The sequence below is a fragment of the Penicillium cataractarum genome (assembly GCF_028827025.1).
Source record: "Penicillium cataractarum strain IBT 29864 chromosome Unknown utg000004l, whole genome shotgun sequence".
Classification (NCBI taxonomy): domain Eukaryota; kingdom Fungi; phylum Ascomycota; class Eurotiomycetes; order Eurotiales; family Aspergillaceae; genus Penicillium; species Penicillium cataractarum.
This window is the reverse complement of record NW_026622740.1, coordinates 2,311,357-2,335,697: the sequence shown is the minus strand read 5'-3', so window position 1 is coordinate 2,335,697 and position 24,341 is coordinate 2,311,357. Positions and strand designations below refer to the sequence as shown.

Genomic DNA, 24,341 nt, shown 5'->3' with positions numbered 1-24,341 from the left:
CTTAACGAGTCGGCCGTAGAACTGGCCCCCGAACGCGGGCAATGTGCTTCCTTTTTATCTGTTCCCTTGCAGCTCGCTGACATTCTTAATCTTGTCTCCTCCTCTGCATCTCTTCCTTTCTCCACCTGCCCTGCAGAGAAAAAGCACTAGGACTCGACGGAGACCATCGTGCATTAATTACAATGGAACACAAACCGGGCGTGATGGAAGTCGAGGATCCCAAACGGAGCGAACTCAATCGCTTCGGCGACCATGAGCACCAACAAAAGCTTACACGTCGGGTTCTCTTCAAGCTGGATACTCGGTACGTCCCTAGGAGATATACACAACGTGGTATCTGACGACTCCCTAACCAACCTATAGGATCCTACCCATGCTAGCTCTGCTATTCCTCTGTTCATTCCTCGACCGTACAAATGTCGGAAATGCCAAAATTATCGGCCTGGAGAAGGATCTCAAGATCACCGACCATCAATACGACGTCGGCCTGACGGTCTTTTATCTCACGTATATCTGCAGGTAAGCGATTTCAAGGCGTCCAATCCGGCCTGAACTGGAACTGACCACCAAATCTACCAGTGAATTGCCAAGTAATCTCGTGCTAAAGAAAGCTTCCCCAAAGCTGTGGCTGCCTTTTTTGACCGCGCTTTGGGGTATTATTACCATGTGTCTCGGGTTTGTTAAGAATTATGCGGGTTTCGTTGCTGTGCGGGCGCTACTTGGAATTGCGGAGGGAGGTTTGCTCCCTGGCATGGTATGACCCAGCGATCGAAATATACTAGACATTTTCTCATGGTTATAGGTGCTATACTTGTCGAGTTTCTATCGACGTGGAGATCTGGCGCTGCGCATTGGTTTGTTTTACACTGCCGCGTCGTTGTCGGGTGCATTCGGTGGTAAGTAGCGACTTTATACCACTTGCAAGGCATGAGGCTAATCAGACTAGGTCTACTTGCTCGTGGACTTGCGGAAATTGGACCCCGTGGTGGATTGGAAGGCTGGCGATGGATTCTAATCATTGAAGGACTGCTGGTATGTCGTCCCACAGATAGCGATAAATCAGACCATGACTGATACAAATTAGACCTTTGCGTGCGGTGCTCTGAGCTTCGTCATCCTCCCTAACTCTCTGGAGTCTGCGACTTTCCTGACCCAGGAAGAGAAAGAGTTTGGTCGGGAGAGATTGTTGTTGGATAACCCCAAGTCAGCAGATGGGTATGATGATTCACACTCTCTCCAAAATTCTTCTCAGCTAACCCATTGTAGGACCCTGGCTGAAGAAGAAGACGCATTCAAATGGTCCGAAGTCCGTCGAGGTATCCTAGAGCCACAACTCTGGTTGTCCGCCACTGCGTACTTTGCCATTCTCTCCGGATTGTACTCTTTCGGTCTATTCGTACGTTAAAACCACTTACCCCCTCAAACCCAATATTCTAGAAAAACAACTAACACTTCATTAGCTCCCAACAATAATCCAAAACCTCGGCTTCGCTAAAGACGCCAACGAAGTCCAACTCTGGTCCGTCATCCCCTACGCCGTCGCAGCCGTAATCACAGGTAAATCACCCACCACCCACGAACCCCCCATCCTAATCCTTCTCAAGGTGCGACACAAATCTAACAAACAAACAGTACTCGTAGCAATCGTCTCCGACCGACTCCGCCTCCGAGGCACAATAATGCTCTTCACCCTGCCCATCGCAATAATCGGCTACGCCGTCATCGCAAACGTCAAAAACCCCCATATCCAATACGGAATGACCTTCCTCATGGCGACGGGCCAATACGCCAGTGTACCCTGTATCCTGGTGTGGATGTCGAATAACTCGGCTGGTCATTATAAGAGGGCGACTACGTCTGCGATGCAATTGGCGATTGCGAATTGTGGAGGGTTTGTTGCGAGTATGTTTCCCGATTACACTTACACTTGCATCTATATTTTATTTGTGGTGAACGAAGCTAATGGGTTTGTTTTTGTTTTGCAGCGTTCAACTATCCCACTCGTGATAAGCCGTATTTCCACCGTGGACATACTATTATTATGGGATTATTGGTGTTTGCTTGGTTTATGTGAGTTTTTGAATTTTCTAATTCCTTCCTGTCTGACTTAGATCTTGTTTATGATGCTAATATTTGTAGGATTCTGTTCAATGTGCTGTATTGCGCAAAGGTGAATCGTGATAAGAGGAATGGAAAGTATGATAAGTATGCTGGATATAATGATGACCGGAACCCGAACTTTATCATGGTTCTTTGAGGGATGTGTTTTGTTGATATGATATTTCGGTTGGGATTTGGATATTTGGAATTTGAAATACATCCTGGTAGTATAATGGGAAGTAGTCCATGAATCCTCCTGATTAAAAAGGGAAGATATTACAACGAGCGACGAATCTATAAGTTGAATGAAACTGGATCTTGGACACCGTCCTGAACGAAATGTACGCTCATGTCTAATACCAATCAAGCCTACATGCACTATATCAAGGAATTAGAAGGCAAGACCGTCTCATTCAGAACTATGTTAACAGCATATGTCGCCCTATTTTGGCGCATCTTGTTGAAAGGCTGTGGCCAAGAAGCTTGTAAAAGTCGACACGCCCAAGATATACTACCCCGGTTGAATCAAGATTCTTCGAGACAAGGTCAGTATAGTCATATACAGAATACACAAGACCATTCACTTCTGTCCTTCTTTATGTACCTTCAGCCTCGCTTTCCTTACGCGAAAGAAGCAAACAAGCATCCTACTTTCCAAAAACGGGAATTTCCCTATCTCGACGCCATCATCAAAACAACCCCCGTTTTCTTTCTTTCAAAACGCGTCAGGAAGCTTCTCTTCCTTATCTTCACTTTGGAAAAGCCTCCACTCCCGTCCACTCTCACGAGTCCTCCTTCTCATCAACAGAGCAGCCCCTCACCCATTCCAAACAAATCTCCTGGACTCAAAAAACACACCATGAAGATTGACATGCATGACTGCAGGTTCTACGACAGCCAAGAGGACCCCATCGAAAAGAACCCGCTCCAAGTGCACTGCCTTCGCGAGCAGATCCTAGGTCCGTACTGTACTCTCCCCGTCCTTCATATACACAAGCCAGGAGAAACTGAACTAACCCATAATCCCAGCAAACGCCAGGGTTGCATTCATGGTTAATGGTGATTTCCATCTCATCACAGGAGTAGATCCGAATCAAGAAGGTGAGTATAGTCCAATTTAACTGTACCGTTCTATGCTGACAATATCTTGATAAGATGGGGTACCAGTAGATATCCGCTTCGCACATCTTTTTCGACGATATTGTCTTGGTGGTCAGCAGTACATGGCCTTTATTTTGATTGTCAGAGGGCTCAATGATAAATGTCCGTTACTGGGCATGCAGCGCTATTTGGAGGAAATGGTTTATGAGACAATGGACTCAGACATTGTTTACGACGCGGCGCGGGATTGGAATGGGTTTGTAGATACCCGCAGATGGTTGCAACACTGAACCTCTCCGACGGGGTATCACGTTCCAACCATACAAACCAGACTCGAGAAAGACGCTAACTAGACTCACTCTACAAACAATGCAAAACGTGAAATGATCTTGCTTTTTTTAAAATATACCAAGAAACTACCAATTAAATCACCCCCACCACCCCCTCATCCTCCAATCCACTCTACTCGCCGCCCTCAAATCATCTACATTCAACATATCAACCCCCTCCCTAAACAGCGCCCTCCACACATAATTCCTCAATCCAACCGGCCACCCAGGCGTACCCCAATACCGAACCTTTAAGCCTCGGTCATGCGCAGCCGCAATCTGAGCTCGTATTTTGGCCAATTGATCCTGCGATAGGCGGCCTAGCGGGAGAGAACCGATACTAGCGTGGAAATCGACGGAGGCGTAATAACTGTTGTATTTTGTGTATGGAGAGTCTGAGTCCGAGTCCGGATCAGGGATGTAGCTTGTCTTAGATTCGGATTCGGGTTCCAGTTCGGGTTTGCGTGCTGAAGGGATAGGGACGAGTTTGTCGAGGGGTGCGTCGTAGAAGATATCGCGGTATGTATTGCTGGCTTGGATTCGGTGGAAGGGTGCACTGCCCGTTGCTACGACTGTGATTGGGCGTTGGATAAGTGTCGTTCCGTTGAAGTGTGTGAGGTAGCCCTTTTGACGGAGAGGTTGGAGGTGTTCCATGAGGATGGGCCATAGAAGTTCGGGGGATGCTTTGAAGTCGATGAGTAGGATCAGAGGTTGATCAGGTTCCGTGACGAAGATACCGACCGGGGAAAAGTCTTCTGCTTCTATTAATGATTTTGTTTCTCCCGATGAGATATTCTTGGCGGGATTGTGTTGTTCGAGGATATCGAGGAGTGGATCGATGTATAGACTGCGCAGTGATTGATTCGGGAGAACAGTGCGCATCGTGTGTCCGACACGTAGTTCGTCGCCGTCTAGCCAGATGTCGGCTTCCACGCTGGTGCATCCTGCTGCCAGCGCGGAAAATAGCGGAACTCGCCGCCAATAGTCGTTGTGTGAATGACATGCGATTGGGACTACGCCGTGTGTGACCCAGTCCGAGAAGAGTGACGGCCGTTGGCCGGGGAAGATGCCTGCATCGCGACTGTCTGCGAGGACGGAGAGGACACCATCCCATGCGAAGGAGAAGAGACTAACGAGACCGCTGTATAGTATTAGCATTGGGTGTCGTGGCTGGATATAAAGTCCAAGAGATGACGAGAAAGCCAACGTACAGAATAGCGACGAGAATCCAAAACGGCCTTTTCACAAATCCACAAAAGAGCACACTCTTCGACCAGATCCTCGACTCGTACTGCATATGCGTACATCTCCACGGCAACAGTCTCGATCCCAATGAAGCCCTTCTTGAAGACTTGACTCTGAGTTTCTCTCGCGTGTTCAAAACACCAGGATTCCACTCCTGGCTCTGCCGCTGGCCCTCCGGATCATAATCGTCTAGAAGATAGACATCCTCCTCCTCTTCAGGGATCCCCTGCAACATCGTTCCAGCCGGTGCAGATACAGATGCACCCTCTAGACTGGACTGACAAACGGTGGACCCTTGGACAGCCATGACGGAGCCAAGAAGAAGCGCCGAAGCTTGATTGCCATAACCTCCCGTCGATCCGGGTGATTGGCTTTTATATGAATGAGCTAGTGGGGTCGTACAGCATCATTTACTGTACTACTGCAGTTCCTGTACTGCAATTGGGTTCTGCCTAGTGTCTATGGGCAATGAGAAGGCTATTCATTTTGGGGAGTCGTGGTTGGTGTGTTGGTTCTGGTAAACTTTTGGGGAAAAGCGGTTGCCTAAAGTTGGGGACTCTTGCGAGGCGAGGGTTTCTTTTTTGGGAGAGTTACCCGTCGTGGATTTTATTTCCGGCGGATTAATCTTTTAGCTGGTAGTGTAATGGGAGCTTTGAAATATTTGCGTCACGGTTGAAGGTAGCAGAATTGATGTAGTAGACAGGAATTGAATTCCAGAGAGGAGGGTGATGCTTATACTTTCAGGGTCTCCTCGGCTGGAATCGCCCTAAATAAAACTCCACAAAACTACTCCGAAGCCAACGCAGAATGGCGCAGGGTAGATGCTTGGCATTGCTGCTTACTGCTTACTTCTTATCGTTGATAACTAACTACTTCTGTATTCAGTGATGGTAGCTGTTGTGATCTATCATGAAACATAGCCCCCAAATGGCACCATCGGCGATATTTCCGACGCCTTCGTCTACGATGAGAATTACCAGTGCAATTGCGCTTAAAGTTATTAAGGGTTCCTGCTTAGAGTTTAGCCAACGGGGATCTATATGTGTATAGAAGGAAAGCCCAATTTCTAAACAAGTATAGCATACAAAATGCCGTCATAATACTAGACGATAAAGTCGACTCACTTTGATAAAGCCCTAAATCTCCGGTAATTTTCCCTGCTCGTGCCAAAGAACGCAGTCTGCGGTACGACATCAATCATCATCCCGCACAGCACGAGCCCAATAATATGATACAAGTATGACATCGTACGACTTCCCAGCCGCACATAATCAAACCACACACAATCCCTACTCTAACGAGTCTCCTCCTCATCCCCATTGGCCTCACGAGCAACCTGCTTCCGCTTTTCCGCCTCCTTGCCGGCAAAGCTCACCAACATGCCCAGATCATAGGTAACCTTCAAGCAACCGGCGATAATGAACGACACGCCAAACATGTTATTACGCGCAAGGATGCCTGTAAGAAGGGGACCCAGACTCTGGCTGGTAGTCTTGACCACGTTGACAGCGCCCATGATGGCGGTGCGCTTGTCGGAGGGGAGTGCTGCGGCGAGGAAGGCGGAGCGTGGGGCCACGTCCATGTTTTGAGAGCATGCGCGGAGAACGAGGAATGTTAGTGCTAGTGGGAGGCTGTTGGGGACGGAGATGAGGGCTAGACAGATTGCCGAGGGCAAGTGTGTGAAGACCATTGTCTGGGATGGTGGTTAGTAAGTAGGTATTGGATGCGCGATGGGGTGGGAAACAGACCTTCACATTGCCGATACGCTTGGCGATCGAGGACGCGACAAGCATGGATGCTGCGGCGATGGAGCTAGTCACGAAGAAGATGGTACCCAGCTCGCCTTCGGGCAAGCTGAACTTGCGGTGGAAGAAGTATGTCATCCAGGAGCTGATTTTGTTAGTAATGACACATTCACAGCCATTTATCTGGTTGACTTACAGAGATGCGAGACCCGACGCAAACGAGTCGATGCCGAACAGGATAAACAATCGAATCACTAGCGACCAAAGATCCTTCTCAATGGATGCAAAGAGGGACCTCTTCTTCGGCACAGCCTCTTGCTCAGCAGGCGCAGAATCAGCCAGCAGTGGTCGAGTTTCGCCATTCTGCTGCTCACGCGCCTTCTGCTTCTTGGCCGTCTCGACCTTATGAGTCAGTGCCAACGTGAGGATAAGCTTGACGATACCAACGCCCGCATACACGAAGAAGATGATTCGGCATGATGGAATAAAAGCCCATCCGTGCAGGTTCTGCAGCGAGCTGATGGTCCAACCGCAAATCAACTGGCCGAGTGCAGTACCCGCGGTACCGACCAGCGAGTACCACGCAAAGACATCGGGCAACTTCTCATGCGGAGTGAGATGAGCGAGAGTAGACTCCTCCACAGCACGGAAGGGTCCAATCTCGTTCCCACTGCGGTAAGAAGGGTTAGCGGGGGATTGTACTAAAACATCGGACTTCGCACCGACACAAATCCAGCACTCTAGATGCTACCTCGAAATTACACAGCACCTTGACAGCAACGATCGAAAAGGAGAGGAGAAGACTCACCTCGGACTAATAACACCAAACACCGCCGCAGCAAGAAGCACCCAATAATTCCCCGACATGGCAAAAACAACGCCACTACCAGCCATCAACGCCGATCCCAACGCCAAAACCGCCTTGCGACCCATCGCATCCGCGAACAGCGTAAGGAAGAAACTAATAACCACATCACCGACTAGGGTGAGGGTCATAAACAGCCCAATCTTATCATCCGCGATGCCAATGGCTGATAGGTACGACGCGAGAATGAGTGTTGACCCGCCATACGCGAAGAGCCGCACGAAGCGCTGGGCGCAGAGGAACTTGACGTCTCGGGTGGAGTGGTACATTGTAACAAGACCGAGTTCCTCTAGGGTGTGAGATAGAGCGGTCATGATGCGACCGGATCGCGAGAGCGATTGATCGTGTTCCGTCATGTTTGTGAATGGTCTGGTCTGGTGGTTCACCGGAGGTTGATGGATGAGGGGGAGAAGTGAGCTCGGAGAAGTTGTGGTTGGAGTAAATAAATCCGAGAATGACAAGCTCGGACTCGGTGATTGTTACGGGTGAGATGGTTGGTTGAAGTGGGTTTGGTGTGGAGTCGATATTCATCACTGAACAGGCTGCAGTTTAAACTGTCGGAGGAGAGAAACAAAGTATGTCAGTGTAGCATTTTGATTGGCTGAATTAGTTAAACCAATTCTGCTCTAATCAGATCCTTTTTCAAGATTCGTGATAGATCCAACCTGATAGATTGGTAGATATTTTTGCACCTGCGCATACACTTCTAATTATGGTAATTCATAACGACTTTTTCTAACTATTCTCTACGGCCTCGAGCGCTAATCGCAGTATTACCTATGTAATCTAGGTGACGGTAAAATGCTGCCGCAGGAAATGATCGGCCCCCCGAGTATAAGGTAAGGTAACCACCATGTTCGCCCTGAGCAGATCACGGAGTGAACATGAGCAGCTCCCTGAGCGACCTGATCGGCCCACCCCCAGTGCTCAGGCTAATCGACCTATTTGATCTCATGTTGCTTCCTGCGAATGCCGTGGCAGTCGGCTTTTGCGTGATACAGGAATAGCTATCTACCTTGGAGCCGGTGGTTGCGGCTTCAGATGGGGGCTCCTATGATGTCGCGGTTTTTGGGTTGAGAGTTTTCAGAGCCGCGGCGCGAACCTGCTCTTTAAGGTCTCGAATAAGATTGGCCTGCAGGGGTTTGATGGTTCGCCGAGCATGAGGCTTGATGAATGGTTTTGGTGGGCGAATGGATGTTCCGCACCAGTTTGTTTTGCCGTGATCCAGCTTAGGATATTCAAATTCAAGGTTCTACCTTGTAGGAGACACGAGCACCCGCTTATACTGCGCTAGAGTAGACCTTATTGATACCCGACTGACCCTTGCATCTGCAGCCACATGCTGACTGCATTCGAAGGGCATCGGGGTCCCAGATTGGGGGCAGTATACTCACGCGAACATGCATACCTCTGGATCACGCTTGAGGGTCGGGTCATCGATATTTTACTGATTCAGACCGCGGGATCTAGATCTACTGCCAAGCAACTGGGTTCCAAGCCTAGTGCTTCACCCCCCAGTGCAGATCGCCGGATCTGGCCCCGACAGATGGCCGCTGAGCGACATGGGCCGAACTGGGGACCATGATACCAGATAGAAAGAAGAATTTCCGGAGAACACAGGAACCAGTGCCGTTAGAGAGCCGGTAGTGGGCTGATCCGGTTCGTTGATCCGAACCAAACTTTGGGCTTGTACCGACCGGACTCGTGCACATGTGGATGTGGTGGTCTGGCCAGCAACGGATACCCATAGTTTGCGAAATGCCACTTTGTCAACTCACCCGCAATCAACCAGGTTGGAAGAAGCGACAGAGATTATTGAAACTTTATATCGTAGTTCTAGACTTTACATCATAGTTCTAGAACCAAATTAGCCATGACTAGCGTACGTCCAGTTCTTTTATAAATTTCGTCGACTGTCCGGCCGTTGGCAGTCGCCATTGCTCAACAAAGTCGCAAGTTTGGCAAATTTGAACAAGTCCACTTTGAATATACTCGTCATGGATGCAACCAGGGGCCTTTACATCGAGCAGTATCCTTGTGACACTTACCTCGTGGGCTACTGCCAGAGGAACGGGGGCGGCTGGAACAAGAGCAAGCTCCGGCTGGACTCTTGCCTTGGCGATAGTGGCGGTATGTATCGAGCTCTGTGACTTGATGTGGAGAATGTCGCGCACTAATATAAGACAGGTCGCTTCCAGTGGGGGGGAACCGAGTTCACAGAGCAGGCAACCAACATCACATTCAATCCTGAGGAAGGCGCTGGCCATAATCCTATCCTGAGAGCTGATCTTCGCGGCTCGGATGGCACGTTCCTCCGTAACAGAGATGTTAATCTGGCGGAGAGGATCAGTAATAATGATGGGAACCTCGAATTCCATTGGTAAGCATCGTGCGACTTCACAATAGACTCATCCCGAGCGTTAACAAGTTCGATAGAGAGGTTTTCCCTACCAACTATCACGACTGTACCCTCGCTTGTGAATTAAAAGTTCTTTAGTTTGTTTTTCAATATTTTTATGCCCTAAAATGTCCCGTAATTGTTCATTTGGAACACTCAATGAATTAAGTCCAAAATCTTTAGGAGTTTCATGTGAATTGTGCATACTAATGGAGAGTACATTGAAATACTCGCCATATAAGAAAGACACTTCCTTAAGCCTCCGAAGCTAAACCTACTGATTCCATGACGTCCGTTAAATGCAACAAAATATTTTGCCGCAAGGAGATTCGTTTCCTAGATACCTTAACCCCTGGAACGCAGAGACAACCCCCCACTCGCCGCACGTCGGTCTAGAAGAATCGACAAGAATGTTAAGCCCATCCATAGAAAGAAGCCGAGTCAGAAGAGATAACTACGACATTCTAGACACAAGTTATGGCGATATATGTTTGCATTTCCCTTCGAACCCCAAATTTTGTCGTCTTCACCCACACCAGCGTAGCTTCAGGCCAGCCAAAGTCTTCTTCGCACAAATTACTTATCATGCCCGAGTCGTCGCAATCCTCAAGAGATGGCACCTCGCCTCGCAACTACGAGATTTTCCGCGCGGCCACAAGCGCTTTATGCAAAAAGCTAAGGGCCCAAGAGATTCACAAGACCTCACTCAATCGATTGTTTTCTATCGTCTTCAACTTCCTCGCTATACTCCAGCTGATTGTGGGTGCTACGATTACAGCGCTAGGTCCATTGGGAGACAAACATATGCTGGCAATCACCATCTTAGGGGCAGTGAATACTGTCATTGCTGGTGTCCTTGCTCTCATGAAGGGGCGCGGTCTGCCGCAGCGTCTACGAAAGGATATGGCTGAGCTCAAAAAACTCATGACTTTTATTGAAGAGGTGGAGATCAATCTGAAATATGGCGAGGGCGAGCAGGCAAATCGAGACGTTATGAGCCTGATCAAAGACGCTTTCGATCAGTACAAGATGATTCAGGACGTGATTGACATAAATCAACCCGACTCTTACGTCCATGTGCCGCAGTTGGAGAGGAGCAATCAGTCAGGGAGAGTCCGCCCTGTTGACGAGGAAATGGGCATTTCAGCCTCATGAGTTGTACTTTACTGTCGGCGTAGGTGAATCAAGTTCTCAGAAAGGTTCCTCCTCAGAGGAAGTAACAAGCAATAAAATAGAATATAATGATACCTGACTGGTTTATTGCAAGTCCTGCTGACGTCAAGTCATTTGATTGATGATCGGCGCCGAACCAGGGAACGAATGTGTGCGGACCGTAATCTAGAGATGGGTTGCGGCTGGGTCTCCCGAGGACTAGATTTTCTTTGTGCCACATGTGCTACCGCGCATTGAATCATCCTGTCATAACAAAGAGACTTTGCCATCATAGCCGTTTGCAGCGAGAATAGCTGCGCTGGCTCCTTGGTAGGAAGTCATACTACCCATGATAAAGCCAGCACATCGAGAGGTGGGTATATGGAATATGGGAAGGTAAATTGGCATTGAATGGCAAGGATACTAACAAATCTATCTTGCTGAACTTTAATAATCTGTCTAATCTTTAGTCTATTAGCGTTAGCCAGAGCAGATCATCGATCAAGAGCTCCATCAAAAAATACAGCCCTTGTCCACCACTGACCAGTATATAAGAATGACGGAGCAGCTATTCTGTCTTCCGTATCAGATATACTATAAATATGTGTATCAAAAACTATAAACCTGTTATAAAGACTTCACTTGTCTCTATCATGTCCCAAGAAACTATTGCTAACGGCAGCTATGTCCACAAAATCGACGCCCTTGCCGGAAAACCGGCCGGAGACTTGATCTCTCTCAGGTGGCCTCGTTGATCCAAGCGCCAACCACCACGGACAGCTTCACTCCCGAGGACCTCAGAATCGTTGACTTGGGTAGTTGTAAGACCATAGAGTTTAGAGCCCAAAACGCAGGCGAACTCAAAAGGATAGTAGGAGATTCGCGTCTTGATCGTGTCGTGGAGCGGGATGAGGTGGTCGACTACATCTCTTAACCATTCTACTACAGCGGGAGGCTCTTTATCAGTACCAATTCTAACTTCTCAGCGCCATTCTGGACCGGAAGCGCGGCTCTCATCGGCTGCAACCTGCTTCTGACTGCTAGTCACTACGTCCCACGCGCAGCTTCTGGCACGGGAGCAATGGCCGGGTGGTGGATGCGCTTCGTGCCAGCTTACAAGAACGACTGTGAGCCATAAGGTTCCAGCTACATTACAGACTTCCGCGGCGTCTGGAATACCGATGATATGGTCGGCGTGGACTATGTCATCTGTCGTCTCAACAACCCGCTCGGCGACAGGTACGGCTGACTCTGGAGCAGGTGTTAGAGCGATAGCTTCTAGTACCTGCCTCCTAGCTCGTTGTTTTCTGTCGGATATCCCAGGGACGTGATGAACGGTTATGTAAATATTGGAGCCCGGCGGGCAACTTTACCAGGTCGATCATGAAGGCGCTACCGGGCGCGAGCTTCAGGCTCACATGTTTAGCACGCCGGGTTGGAGCGGTGGGCCAATATTTGGTTTCGTAACAGCAAAAATATATTGGAGTTATGAGCGGGAGGGAGTTTGAGAACGATGACTTGACGGGGGACTTTAGCGGTTCACTAGTAACGCTCACGACCTAGCGGCGATCCTTTTCTAAACGAAGAAGAACTTCTAGGACGACTATATTAACCCTGGGGATGAGGGGAACATGCTAGAGTAGCCCTACCCCAAGGTTGTCAAGTTAGAGGCCACTAAATCTATAGTAAATATTTGCTAAAACTGCAACAGAGCGGAGGTAGCTTACCGGAAGGAGAACAAGTTAGCCGGTAATAGGGCGAAAATGATTGTATAGTTAGATCAGGTGTGAAATCGATGACTAAGATTACGGTATAACTACACCACGCTTAAAACAGTGTCAAGAGTAGCCTTTTTCGGTGTCGAATTTACCGTTACCTAGCGTTGTGGTGTAACATATTGCAATATTCATAGACCAGCTATCCCTGCCTTGGATCTTGATATTTCTACACGCACACGGCAGTGGAGAGTGTGGACTTGCCGGACGTCATGCAACTATAAATAGACAAAGAAAGATATCCTCAGCTGGATTTTGAGAGTCATCGATGTCAAGCCAGAAAGTCAATCCAGTAGGGCTCGTTAAGCATGCTAAATAGCTCTTGAAGTATCCGCTTTCCCAGTCCCGGAGCCGCTTCCAAGCCTCAGTACACAGTCGTAAATCCCTATTGAGAACTGCCCAGAAGATCGAATGACTAAAACAATGGTTTCTTAAATTCTGTCACAATTGAATAGCCTGAATGAGAATCTCAAGTAAACCAGAAGGATGGCTGCTGTATGAGTTAAGCACTAAAGATCAACCTGAAAAGAAGCTTAATTAATAGAAGTGATCAAATTACTGTACAACACCATCTCACTGTTATACTCTATCTACCAATCTATCTCTATTCATACAGTATTTACATCACCACCACATATCCTCCTTCAAACCTCCGTCTTAGGCGGCCACTTAACCCTCCTCTCAGCCCTAACATACAAATTATTCGGCCGAATCAACTGGAACATCGGATCATACTCAATCGGCCCATCATTTTCCCTCGTAAACTTATACCGATACAACAACTTGGGCAAGAACACCTTAACCTCCTGCAATGCAAAGTTGAAACCAATGCACATCCGTGGGCCCGCCGCAAAAGGAATATAAGCCGCCTTATGACGATTCCGCACCGCATCAGTATCCCACCGATCTGGGTCAAATCGTGCCGGGTTATCCCACACGGCAGGGTTATTGTGGACGTGGTGCAGGGCCGGGATGACAACTGCGTCGGCGGGGAGTTTGTATCCGCCTGGTAGGATCATGGAGACCTTTGCTGTGCGGGCGGGTTGGTAGGAGGGGTTGTGACGGCGTTGGGTTTCTTTGATGAACTTGTCCATGAAGGTGAGTTTGTCGGTGAGGTCGGCGGTGATTTGGGTGTCTGCGTTGATGTCGTTGTCGATGAGTTCTTGGAGGAGACGCTCTTGCATGCCGTCGTAGTTGACGAGGGAGTAGATGAGCCAGGAGAGGAGGGAGCTGGTCGTTGTGAAACCTGCGCCGGTGGCTACGACGAGGGCTTGCATGAGGCTTGTTTTGGGGAGTTTTTCGCCCTTGTTGTCTGTTGCCCGAATTGCGTAGTCTATGTGCGTGGTTAATTGAATATATTATAGACTGATATAGATAGGCTTGCGTAAAAGACATTAGTGTATACTTACCAACCATGTTCGTCGCCTTCAGCGCAGCATCTTGCAAGGGCAAGTCTTCCACACCACCACGCTCTGCATTCGCAATAGACTCATTGACCATCTCAATGATACGCCACCTCGCATCCCGCAACTTCTTGGGATCACCAAAGGGCAGCTTAGCATACCAATCACCACGCGCCGCAACCTTCTTATTCAACGTCAACGACTCTGCAATACGATACACAAGCTCATGAGGTGGCGCATCCGGACTGGTAAAGTGCTTAAAGTCAATACCCAGCACCAATTTACCAACCGCCTGCGAACCGAGCTTCAGCATGTACTGGTACACATTCCAGGCCTCGCCCGCCTCATCCAGCTGATCGAATACGCTAAACGCGTCTTCAACGGTGGATTGCATCGTCGGCGCATAGTGGCGCACGGCCTTGGGGCCCAGAGCTGGCGGCAGGAATTTGTGTGCGGCGCGCCATTCTGGGGTATCCGTATCACCGAGGAAGACACCTGCTTCTTGGTTCTTGATAGGGTACAGAGGGTGGGCTTCGTTGATTTTCTTGCTGAAGAAATCTGACTCTGCGAAGACGATTGCGCTTAGTTGGGGGTCATTGGTGTGGTAGATTGTGCGGCCCATATTGGTAGTTTGAAAGATGGGACCATATTGATCGAAGAGTCGCTGGTGGTTACCCAAGTGGTCTGGGTAGATTTCGAAGAAGTTACCCACGAAGGGAAGGCCTTTAGGGCCGGGGATCTCGCGGACGGGCTTGCCATCTATCGAAATGGCGATTGGGTCTGCGGAGGAGAGGACTTCGGAGACACTCGAGAGCATAGCCTCTGAAGACTGGAAGCCAATGCCTGGAAAAATATGTTAGTTTAGTGATTATGCTTAACATACGTAAAGTTTAAAACGTTTAAAGTTGTCATTCACAAAGTACTTCGCTGGAACATACCGTTTGACTCGACAATGGCAAACTGGCCAGCAATCCAATGCTGCAATCCTTCAAAGTCAATCTTTTCTTCAAACTCAACATTCCTTGCTGTAGAGCTAGGCTCTCCCAGCAGGTAAAATTGCTTGACGACCATATTGACCGGTTATGAGATTGTTCATCCAGAAAAAGAAGAAAGAGAACCACCACGGAAACCCTGCGAACTAATATAATTATTTCTAATCCAAATCAATCCGACCAACTCCACTCCTATCAGTTCAATTGGCAATCATCTTGCCCTACATAATTGCCCAACTACACGAAATGTCAGTTTACGCAGTCTCTATGCCTGATGGCCTGCCTCGGCAGTTTCAGCATTTGCGATCGCGGGCCCACCGTCCAACTCGAATCAAGCGATGATCGTCCCAGTCTGCACAATTTGCCCCCCACTATGTACCTGGCAGGACCGACGCCATTCCCGATCGGAGGGTAAATGCGGCCGATAGGTGCCTTTTTTCTCGGGATCGCAGTGGATCGGCTTCGGGGTCGGTGTGCCGTTTACCTGTTCAAGTCGGGTACGACGGAGAAGATGCCGTTTGTTCCTGGATTGTCTTTGATTGCGCCGAGGTTGAATTGTGTTTTTGGATGGTGGATACACATTGAAGGGGGAATTTATGCATGGAAGATGACCGAGTTGTTATTTTCTTTGTTTTTGATTGGATGTTAAGACGGGAGATACATTTTGGCTGTGGAGTGGGTATACATTTGGTCGTCACTTGTCGGTGATTGCGCGACTTGTTTTATTCTTCCCTCTCGCTGTTTGGCTTTGACTTGACGATTCTATACTGTTTGCTATAAGCTTTGGAAATGGCTACTTCAGAGACGAAGGAGGCCAATGTGGTCTTGCCTGAGTATTCTATGCAAGATATTGCGGCGCATAACACCAAGACTGATACGTGGATTGTCATTCACGGACAAGGTAAGATAATCTGCTGAATACTCCTCGAGTCAATTGCTAATTACATATAGTTTTCGATATCACCGAATATCTGCAAGATCATCCCGGTGGCGCAGAAGTCCTCGTTGAAGTAGCAGGCCAGGATGCCACCGCGGCCTACGAAGATGTCGGTCATTCTGAAGACGCCCACGAGATTATGCAACCCTACCTAGTGGGTACTCTCAAAGATGCGCAGCAGTATGTGCGGCCCAAAGCCGTGCGCGTCGTCTCACAAAATACACCGGAGCCTCCCAAATCTTCATCAATAGGCACCGTGGCAGGCGTGGCCGGCACTCTGAGCACCATCATCCCAGCTCTCTACATCTACAGCTCCAGTGCATGCCTTTCTAACAGCCTGAGCTCTATCTCTCACATTATACCTCGCCATTTCAAAACTATTCGTCTCCCGCGTGGCGGTTTCGTAAATGGCTTCCTCGCTGCTAGCCTGATCTGCGGCGCCATCGGTGTCTACGCAGCCAAGCAAGCCAGTCGTTTCACCAAGATCGACTCCGGCTTCATGCGGTATCCTCCGCGCATCAAGGCCAAGAAGGTTGTCCGCGTCGACCCGCACCTCACACGCGGGTTCCTTGAGCCTCAGACCTACCAAGACCTACCACTGGTAGCTAAGCACCAACTCTCCCCCAACGTCTACCGCTTCATCTTTGGCCTGCCCGAGCCAAACACAATCCTCGGTCTCCCCATCGGCCAGCATGTCGCCATCAAGGCTATCGTCGATGGCGCAACGGTCACCCGCTCCTACACACCTACCTCCAACAACCTCGACCGTGGGCGCCTCGAGCTCGTGGTGAAATGCTACCCGGACGGCCTGATGAGCCGGTACCTCTCCGGTCTGGAAATCGGCGAACAAGTCCCCTTCCGTGGACCCAAGGGCTCGATGAAGTACACCAAAGATGTGGCCCGCCACATCGGCATGGTCGCTGGCGGTACTGGTATCACACCCATGTACCAATTGATCCGGGCGATCTGCGAGAATGACGCCGACACAACGCAAATCAGTCTGGTCTACGCGAACCGCAGCGAGGCTGATATCTTACTGCGTGAGGAACTTGATGCCTTCGCCCGGAGGTATCCTGGTAACTTCAAGGTCTGGTATATGCTAGATACTGCGCCGGAGGACTGGGCTTATGGCACGGGCTTTGTTGATGCTGATGTGCTGCGTGAGCATATGCCTGCTCAGGGCCCAAACACGAAGGTCCTGCTGTGTGGACCGCCTGGTATGATCGGTGCTACGAAGAAGAACCTGGCTACACTTGGATTCAAGACGCCCGGGTCGGTGTCGAAGATGAGCGATGAGGTATTCTGCTTTTAGATTTAGAATAGTCGTTTATACTTTCCATTGGTGTATAGTATTGGTTTGAGCTACGAAAATAATACGAGGCAAGTTTACCTACCGAAAGGGGAAAATGCCGAGGTTCAATCATCTCAAGTTAAAAAGCCGTTCTAGAAATTTTCTTAGTGTAATTAGACTCGTTTTAGTTTGAATTGTGGAGCAAGACCTGCCAACACCAAGCTCTGCACAAATCATCGCACCAACAAAGCTCAGCACGTTCCGGGCCGTCTTCCTTGAAACGGTATCATGTCCGATGACCCAACGGATTTCGAATTGGATTGATAATGTTGGGTTTGATTGAAGATTTGCTGTTAGTTTAGGTACTGACGCAACCTCTCGGGAAGACCGAGACATCTTCTCTCCACTCATGGTCCCGAATCCTGCACGGTTTGCGCCGATGCCACGGTTTTTGGGCTTGCTTATGCAGGGGTTTGCTTCATACTCTTGGTGGATATGGATATGGATATGGATATGCCGGTACTTAGACGGACCGAGGTTCTTTTTCTCTATTTAGAATTAGCTTAATTTAGCATAGATGATATAAATCTTCTTGACTAAGGGATGTGACCGATCGGGTCTCGGGCAGGGCTTTAGTTATCGGGTTACCGAATATGCCTCCTACGATGACTCGGGAATGTCACCGAGGTAGTGAGTATTTCGTGTCAAATGGTCTCATGACGGTTTTTAGTTAGACACCATATGTCCTCTACGGTGCATGCATGGAATGAGAATCCTGTTTACGTCCTCTTTACACTAATCGTTTAAAGGACCTACAAAGAAGATGTGGTAAAAGAAAGCTCATTTCATAATCATTAAGAACGGGTATGATCCCATTTTCATGGACGTGTCATTTCGACATAAGCGGAGATTTCCAAGTCATTATCATACAAGACGGCCTAAACCATCTCACAAGCCCATAATTCAGGTTGATTCATCACGCCGATGAAGCGCCAACTCGTGAGACGAGTCAAAACATCCGGCCCCGGCTTCAAAGCATTCCACACAAACATCAATCTCGAACTTGGCACACTTGACGCACTGATAAGACGATTCTTTGCCCGAGAATGGCCGAGTACAAATATCACATAACCAATCAACTTTCTCTTCGAAATCTTTGGTGACCGCCAAACCTTCCATCTTGAGGTTGAGGTCATCTTCATCAGATATCTCAGCCTTTTCGCGAATCAGCTGGACAATTTCTGGCTTTCCAGACCTTGTCGCCCACCAGACCACGGTTCGACCCTGGGAATCTTTAGAGTTGATATCGATTGCTGACAGAGGTAATAGTCGTTCCACAACTTTTTCTTTCCCATTTCTCACGGCCGCTAAGAGAGGTGTCGCGCCGTAGCGGTCGGTGGCATCCACTGAACTTCCATGCGAAATAAAAAGCTCAACAACATCATCATGGCCCATGGCGGAAGCCCAGAAAAGTGGAGTGCGAGCGTAGAAGTCGCGAGCATCAAAGCCATCTTTTAAGTGCTCTAGCAAAAGCCTAGATGTCTCGACCTGTCCACAAAAGGCAGCATAATGCAGTGGAGTGCTTGCATCTTCAGCTTCAGCCGCGACATCTGCGTCTTTATCGAGAAGCAACTTGATGATCTCGATAAACCCACCGTAGCAGGCTAGGTGTAGCGGCGTACTCTCCGTCCGTGTATCTCCTGGTCTCACATCCGCACCACGCTCAAGAAGCAAACGAACGACCTCGGGGTGTCCCTTCCTCGAAGCAGAATGCAGCGCTGTACTCCCATCACCGTCCGTGACAGCAATGTCCGCCCCATTATCCAGAAGTAGTCGCGCAATCTCGACGTATCCCTCACCAGCAGCCATAATCAGGGGTGTAACTCCTCTCGGTCCCGCAAAATTAGGCTCGGCACCTTTCTCCAGAAGTAACCTGGCTATTTCAGTATAGCCGTCAACGGAAGCGAAAAATAGGGAAGTCAATTTATCTTCAGTCGTGAAATTTGGATCAGCACCTCTTTCCAGAAGTACTCTCACAACTTCTGTATGGCCATAGGTAGAGGCTGTACAAAGCGGCGCGCGTCCATCCTTGTGGACAATCGTGTGATCTGCTCCGTGATCGAGGAGTAGTTGTACCACCTCAGTATGACCACTAGCCGAAGCCATGTATAGTGGATTGGATAACTCAGGGTTAGCTCCCCACTCGAGAAACAATTTCACTAATTCGGCGTTCCCGTCGTATGCGGATATGGATAAAGGTGTGAGACCGGCGTGATGAGGTGTTGTGAAGTCGCCTCCACGCTCGTGAAGCAACTTAACCACCTCGATCTGGCTTTCAGCCACGGCTATCCACATGGGTGTCCTTCCATCGGTAGTTTGAAGTGTGGCAGTTGCCCCATTGTCGAATAGCAGGCGCACTGCCTCAACATGACCGTTCCCCGAGGCCAAATGGACCGATGTCCATCCCTCCTTGTTCTGAACCATAATCTTCGCACCATGCTCTAAAAACACCCTGAGCAATTCGATATGACCTGCATGAGACGCAATATTGAGCGGCGTGTCTCCGTCTCGAGTCAGAGCTTCCACATTCGCTCCATGCCCGAGCAGAATCCTCACTACATCGACAAAATTGCCTATCGTTGCAGCATGAATCGGCATCCAGCCCCGCTCGTCAAGCACAGTAAAGTCCGCGCCATGCTCCAAGAGTAGTTTCACTACTTCGAAATGGCCAAGTCCAGAAGCGGAATGAATAGGCAAGTTCCCTTCTTCATTCGGAACCGTGATGTCCACACCACGGCTAAGAAGTAGTCTAACAACCTCAACATGACCACTATCAGAGGCTGAATGAACTGGTGTCCAGCCTGAATTGGATTTGGTGTTGGGGTCTGCTCCATGCTCGAGAAGTAGTTTTACTACCTCGATATGGCCTTCGTCAGAAGCCGCATTGATCGGTGTCCAGCCACGGTCGTTGGTCTTTTGGATATCGGCGTCCTTTTCGATGAGGGTTTTTACCAGATCTAGATCGCCGCTGCGAGCGGCCTCAACGAGAGGCGAAGTTTCCTCCATGAGCGATATAGAGATAATTAATTATAGTTCGATTTGCGTGAACAAATGACGTGAATCGTTTCAAGTCGTGTGTTCGTCAAAATTGTTGATGGTGCGCGAGAAGGTATTAAAGAGCGAAGATAGCTCAAATCAACAGCGAGATGGTCGGGCTATATGTTAGCGCTTCAAGTGAGTCACTAGTCCCTTGAAATGGAAGGTGTATACAACAGCTGCTGACTTGGACTCGTGATGATCGGCTCAGCTGAAGGCGGGGCTGTCATTTAGCATCCACTACCAGACCAGCGTCCCTGGTAAGTGTCTCCACCCAGCTGAGCCACTTTGTAAGTCTAAATGACGACATACTCGGACATACTCGACTTCTAGATATAGAAACAACAACTGAAAACCTGCTGGTTATGAATAGAATCATGATCATACTCGAATCCGGCTGCTTCTCTGTTCAGTTCCACCTCTAGGTTTGGTTTACAGAAAATTCCCAAACAGACAATGATTAGACGCAGTGGTATCAAGATAGAACTTTTCAATTCCAATATGCTCATACAATGATATATGACAATTAATAATTATAGAAAACGCCGGCTGGCTGTAAATGGTATCCAAGTCGTAAAAGACGTGTCTAGACAGATCAATGCTGCCCTTGCAAACAAAGATTCAATGATATCGAAATCCCTCAACTCATCCTCAATGAGCCCGTCCAATGTCGCCGTCCTGGGTGGGATTTTGACGTTGAGGCTGAGTCTCGGGTTGGGTCTGTGTCTGGCCCTCGGTTTGAGGTTGTTGCGGCTCATGCCCCTGCTCGGGGACACTCTGCAACGCACCCGAGGCCTCAGGGACAGGCTGCGGTACCGGTACAGGTGCTAGAGGATGCTGATGCATCGGCATTGCCTGACTCATCTGCGGCCCCGGGGCACCAGGGACAGCCTCCCGATTCAACGAGACAACCGGGGACACAGGCGGATACACCGCAGTCTGTGGCGGGGTCGAGTACAACAGAGGCGGACCCATAGACGAACCGGGATGCTTGCCAGGCCGCTTGCTGGGCATGACACGCTCAGGTGCAGGACCCAGGATAGTCGGGTACTTGTATCTGAAACCCCATTTCCAGAAGAGCACGAACTTGCGCCACGCAGTCATCTTCTTCCAGCGACTCTGCAGCACGGCCGAGTCATGTGCCGTGCGTGCACGATATCCCCTCCGGAAACAGCATAGACAGAATAGTGTGAGTGGCATGATTGTCAAGGCCCAGCAGACTGGCATTCCGCGGCGTGTCTGCCAGCCGGTCATCAGGCGGCGGAATCGGATCCAGGCTTCTAGGATGCCGAGTAGGAACCATAGGACGACCCAGCCAATCACGCAGATGAGTAGGATGGCCAGCGGGGAGATTGCGAGTCCATCATTGTAGTCGTCGTAGTAGTCGTAGGGGTTGCTGGAGTAATCGTACCCGTGTCCCTCGTACCGGCAGTTCTTGTCGTTGTTATTGTACAGCGTTGCGGGATAGTACTCGTCGCTCAACTGATTCATCGATGTAGAAGGCACTTGGGTGGGAGCAACCCAGATGTACTTGTACATGTAGGTAGATGACTGGAAGCCCTCTGCGTTATACACGCTATACGAGGTATAGGCAGCGGTTGTGGGCAAGAGACGGTCAAAAGTGCGGTCCTGGGGAGGCGTGACCGAGACAGCGGTGGTGGTCGTCCATTGGGTCGAGCATGCAGTTGGTGCAGAGTAAGTCAAATTCACGACCCAAATGGTGGATGTCCAGCCATTGTCTTGATAACCGTACTTTGCGCTGTAAGGCACGGGGGTACCCACCGCACCAGACGGGTACAGCTTCTCGACGAGGGTTGCGGCACCGGCATAGTAATCTGTCTCGACAACGACGTTGGTTTGAATAGCCTCCGGCAACGAAGTAGCGGTCGGGATGATCTCCTCATAGGTCGTAGTGGTAATAATCGACCATTCATGCTTAGAGGTATCGTAATCACCGTATACCTCCTCTGGAACCACCTGGAAATAGTCGGTCACGATCCAAGGCGCGCCGAGAACGAATGGAGTTAGATAAGTCAAAACGAGCGACAAAAAGTAAAGAAACGAGTGTGGAGGCGCCATGGCGACTGGGCCTTGGAAGTTGGATCTGCGACTGCGACTGCGACACCCCTGCTACGAGGGAAAGAAAAACCACGATGAGGCTCTGGCCATGGGGGGTGCCATTTAAGAGAATTTCCACCGGCGCCTCTTCCCAGTCCCTGCACCTGGCGAGGCTTCAGTTTGGGGGTCCATGAAAAGCGCCTCCATGTCGGAAATGCCCATTCAGGGACCAGGGGGAAATTGCCCCCGAACCAAGTCAGGCTTAAGGCCGGAGTCGCCGTGGTGCGATTGGCCGGACAAGTTGGCTCTCAGGGTCTGAGGAGGCTAAGGACAGGGCCTAGCAGTTGTTAGCGTGGGTTTAGCAGTTGGCTAGGTTTGGGGTTAGTCCCTATTGGGGGATTGCGCTGGTTGGCGCTGGCGGTGACTGGTTCGCTTATTGTGGCTTTGCAAAAATAGCCTGGCAAGATAGAGAGTTGGAGGAGATAACATTGTCTTGCATGATCGTGATGAGCGTGATCGAGAGAATTTTCGCTACATAGTCATGATCAGCTGACCAGGATTGTTTTCTGTTTCGCCTCTCAAAAGAAATCAACAATCAACGTGATTCAAAGCGGAACGAACCTGAAAAATGCGGCGAGTCTCGGGGTCTAGTGAGATTCTAAATCTCGGTCAACTGCCGCCTAGTGGGGCTGGTCTTCTTGAGCCTCGTGGTGAACTTCTCCAGTATGACTACAATAATATATACTCTAGCGCTGCGTATGAAAAAGATCTGGAGTCATATGGAGAGATCGCATTACTCAACGAATTACATATCGATAGGTGGGCTAGATACCTTCAATCATTAAGCTACCAACTTTAGAGATCATATACTTATAACCCATCATAAATTGTAGTTCAACAGTCTAGAGGTGATCTGTCTCCACAAAAATCGACAGTATATACTCTTAGTACCTACAGCTAAAACGTGTGTTATTCCTCATCAGATCATGCAGTCCCTTTTTGAACCAAGTATACTACCGTCAAAACACTCCAGTGATCTTCAAATTTAGATACCATTCCCGAAGCAGGCTTCCCAGTTGAACTAAGGACCTTCTACCAATATTTTTGAAGCTCCAAAAGTCATTGAGCCAAATAAGTCGTCATCGCCAAACAATCGGTGTTATTAAAAGCTGAAAAATAAAACATACTCTCAACCTCAAATCACATCGTTTATTCCGATCAATCAACCCCATCATCGCCCTGAAAAATCATCAGTTGGCCCCCCATATCCCAGAAACCCAGTACCCCTCCAAACATTCCACTCTAATCCCCCATGTCCTTCTCCTCAAACTCCCACCCAACCCTCTCTACCTCTTTTTCCATAAACCCCAAATACTCATTCCACGTTGGACGACGAGCATGACTCCTTGGAACAATCCTAACAAAAATCCCCCGCAGCGACGGAATAGATCTCAAAAGAGTATTGACCTTCGCCACATTCTCCTCGATATCCTGCTCTGGATCATCCGCATCGCGATCTGGCTGCAGTGCCCTCCAGATATAAGGAGAGATCGTGATATTCTTCACATTCGCGCAGTGGTCTCGCACCAACTTGACGATCTCAACGTCCGGTTCCCGATGCCCGCCTACCAAGAAACCTCCAGTAGCCGGGATGTGAATCATCATGTGCTCGATTTGGCGGACGTTATCGTAGCCGAATCGTTCGAAGATGCGGGATACCATCTATGACTCGCATGAGGCGAAGTTGAATACGTTCTAGCTGAAGAAAAATGCCTTGGCTTCTTTGTGAATTGCATTGCTCACAAATAAGAGGTTGAGCTCGGGTGCTGGGAGATGCTCGAGTGCGTCTCGTTC

General features: G+C 49.2%; 11 protein-coding genes across 11 annotated transcripts; 5 read left to right on the top strand and 6 right to left on the bottom strand.

Annotated features, from left to right (window-relative positions):
- Window positions 1–182: 182 nt before the first annotated feature.
- On the top strand, window positions 183–2,257 carry N7496_005345 (uncharacterized protein; the record flags this gene model as incomplete). Its single annotated transcript, XM_056698274.1, has 10 exons — window positions 183–304; window positions 364–519; window positions 580–754; window positions 803–896; window positions 947–1,032; window positions 1,085–1,215; window positions 1,267–1,396; window positions 1,461–1,902; window positions 1,986–2,070; window positions 2,140–2,257. The coding sequence occupies 10 exons, from the start codon at window positions 183–185 to the stop codon at window positions 2,255–2,257; spliced, it is 1,539 nt and encodes a 512-aa protein (XP_056556799.1).
- Window positions 2,258–2,959: 702 nt separating this feature from the next.
- Window positions 2,960–3,491, top strand: N7496_005344 (uncharacterized protein; the record flags this gene model as incomplete). Its single annotated transcript, XM_056698273.1, has 3 exons — window positions 2,960–3,059; window positions 3,130–3,201; window positions 3,256–3,491. The coding sequence occupies 3 exons, from the start codon at window positions 2,960–2,962 to the stop codon at window positions 3,489–3,491; spliced, it is 408 nt and encodes a 135-aa protein (XP_056556798.1).
- Window positions 3,492–3,629: 138 nt separating this feature from the next.
- N7496_005343 (phosphatidylinositol-specific phospholipase C/glycerophosphodiester phosphodiesterase family protein) lies at window positions 3,630–5,082 on the bottom strand (the record flags this gene model as incomplete). Its single annotated transcript, XM_056698272.1, has 2 exons — window positions 3,630–4,671; window positions 4,742–5,082. The coding sequence occupies 2 exons, from the start codon at window positions 5,080–5,082 to the stop codon at window positions 3,630–3,632; spliced, it is 1,383 nt and encodes a 460-aa protein (XP_056556797.1).
- Window positions 5,083–6,069: 987 nt separating this feature from the next.
- Window positions 6,070–7,741, bottom strand: N7496_005342 (putative MFS transporter; the record flags this gene model as incomplete). The annotated part of the gene is made up of 4 exons (XM_056698271.1): window positions 6,070–6,468; window positions 6,524–6,665; window positions 6,717–7,190; window positions 7,329–7,741. 4 exons carry the CDS (start codon window positions 7,739–7,741, stop codon window positions 6,070–6,072), a joined length of 1,428 nt encoding a protein of 475 aa, XP_056556796.1.
- A 1,641-nt stretch (window positions 7,742–9,382) lies between these two features.
- Window positions 9,383–9,769, top strand: N7496_005341 (CVNH domain-containing protein; the record flags this gene model as incomplete). Its single annotated transcript, XM_056698270.1, has 2 exons — window positions 9,383–9,515; window positions 9,573–9,769. The coding sequence occupies 2 exons, from the start codon at window positions 9,383–9,385 to the stop codon at window positions 9,767–9,769; spliced, it is 330 nt and encodes a 109-aa protein (XP_056556795.1).
- A 599-nt stretch (window positions 9,770–10,368) lies between these two features.
- N7496_005340 (uncharacterized protein) lies at window positions 10,369–10,938 on the top strand (the record flags this gene model as incomplete). The annotated part of the gene is made up of 1 exon (XM_056698269.1): window positions 10,369–10,938. The coding sequence occupies one exon, from the start codon at window positions 10,369–10,371 to the stop codon at window positions 10,936–10,938; it is 570 nt and encodes a 189-aa protein (XP_056556794.1).
- Window positions 10,939–13,354: 2,416 nt separating this feature from the next.
- On the bottom strand, window positions 13,355–15,184 carry N7496_005339 (cytochrome P450; the record flags this gene model as incomplete). Its single annotated transcript, XM_056698268.1, has 3 exons — window positions 13,355–14,043; window positions 14,120–14,956; window positions 15,052–15,184. The coding sequence occupies 3 exons, from the start codon at window positions 15,182–15,184 to the stop codon at window positions 13,355–13,357; spliced, it is 1,659 nt and encodes a 552-aa protein (XP_056556793.1).
- Window positions 15,185–15,894: 710 nt separating this feature from the next.
- Window positions 15,895–17,354, top strand: N7496_005338 (putative cytochrome b5 reductase; the record flags this gene model as incomplete). Its single annotated transcript, XM_056698267.1, has 2 exons — window positions 15,895–16,006; window positions 16,057–17,354. The coding sequence occupies 2 exons, from the start codon at window positions 15,895–15,897 to the stop codon at window positions 17,352–17,354; spliced, it is 1,410 nt and encodes a 469-aa protein (XP_056556792.1).
- A 942-nt stretch (window positions 17,355–18,296) lies between these two features.
- N7496_005337 (uncharacterized protein) lies at window positions 18,297–20,399 on the bottom strand (the record flags this gene model as incomplete). The annotated part of the gene is made up of 1 exon (XM_056698266.1): window positions 18,297–20,399. One exon carries the CDS (start codon window positions 20,397–20,399, stop codon window positions 18,297–18,299), a length of 2,103 nt encoding a protein of 700 aa, XP_056556791.1.
- A 681-nt stretch (window positions 20,400–21,080) lies between these two features.
- Window positions 21,081–22,508, bottom strand: N7496_005336 (uncharacterized protein; the record flags this gene model as incomplete). Its single annotated transcript, XM_056698265.1, has 1 exon — window positions 21,081–22,508. One exon carries the CDS (start codon window positions 22,506–22,508, stop codon window positions 21,081–21,083), a length of 1,428 nt encoding a protein of 475 aa, XP_056556790.1.
- Window positions 22,509–23,789: 1,281 nt separating this feature from the next.
- Window positions 23,790–24,209, bottom strand: N7496_005335 (uncharacterized protein; the record flags this gene model as incomplete). Its single annotated transcript, XM_056698264.1, has 1 exon — window positions 23,790–24,209. One exon carries the CDS (start codon window positions 24,207–24,209, stop codon window positions 23,790–23,792), a length of 420 nt encoding a protein of 139 aa, XP_056556789.1.
- Window positions 24,210–24,341: the final 132 nt, after the last annotated feature.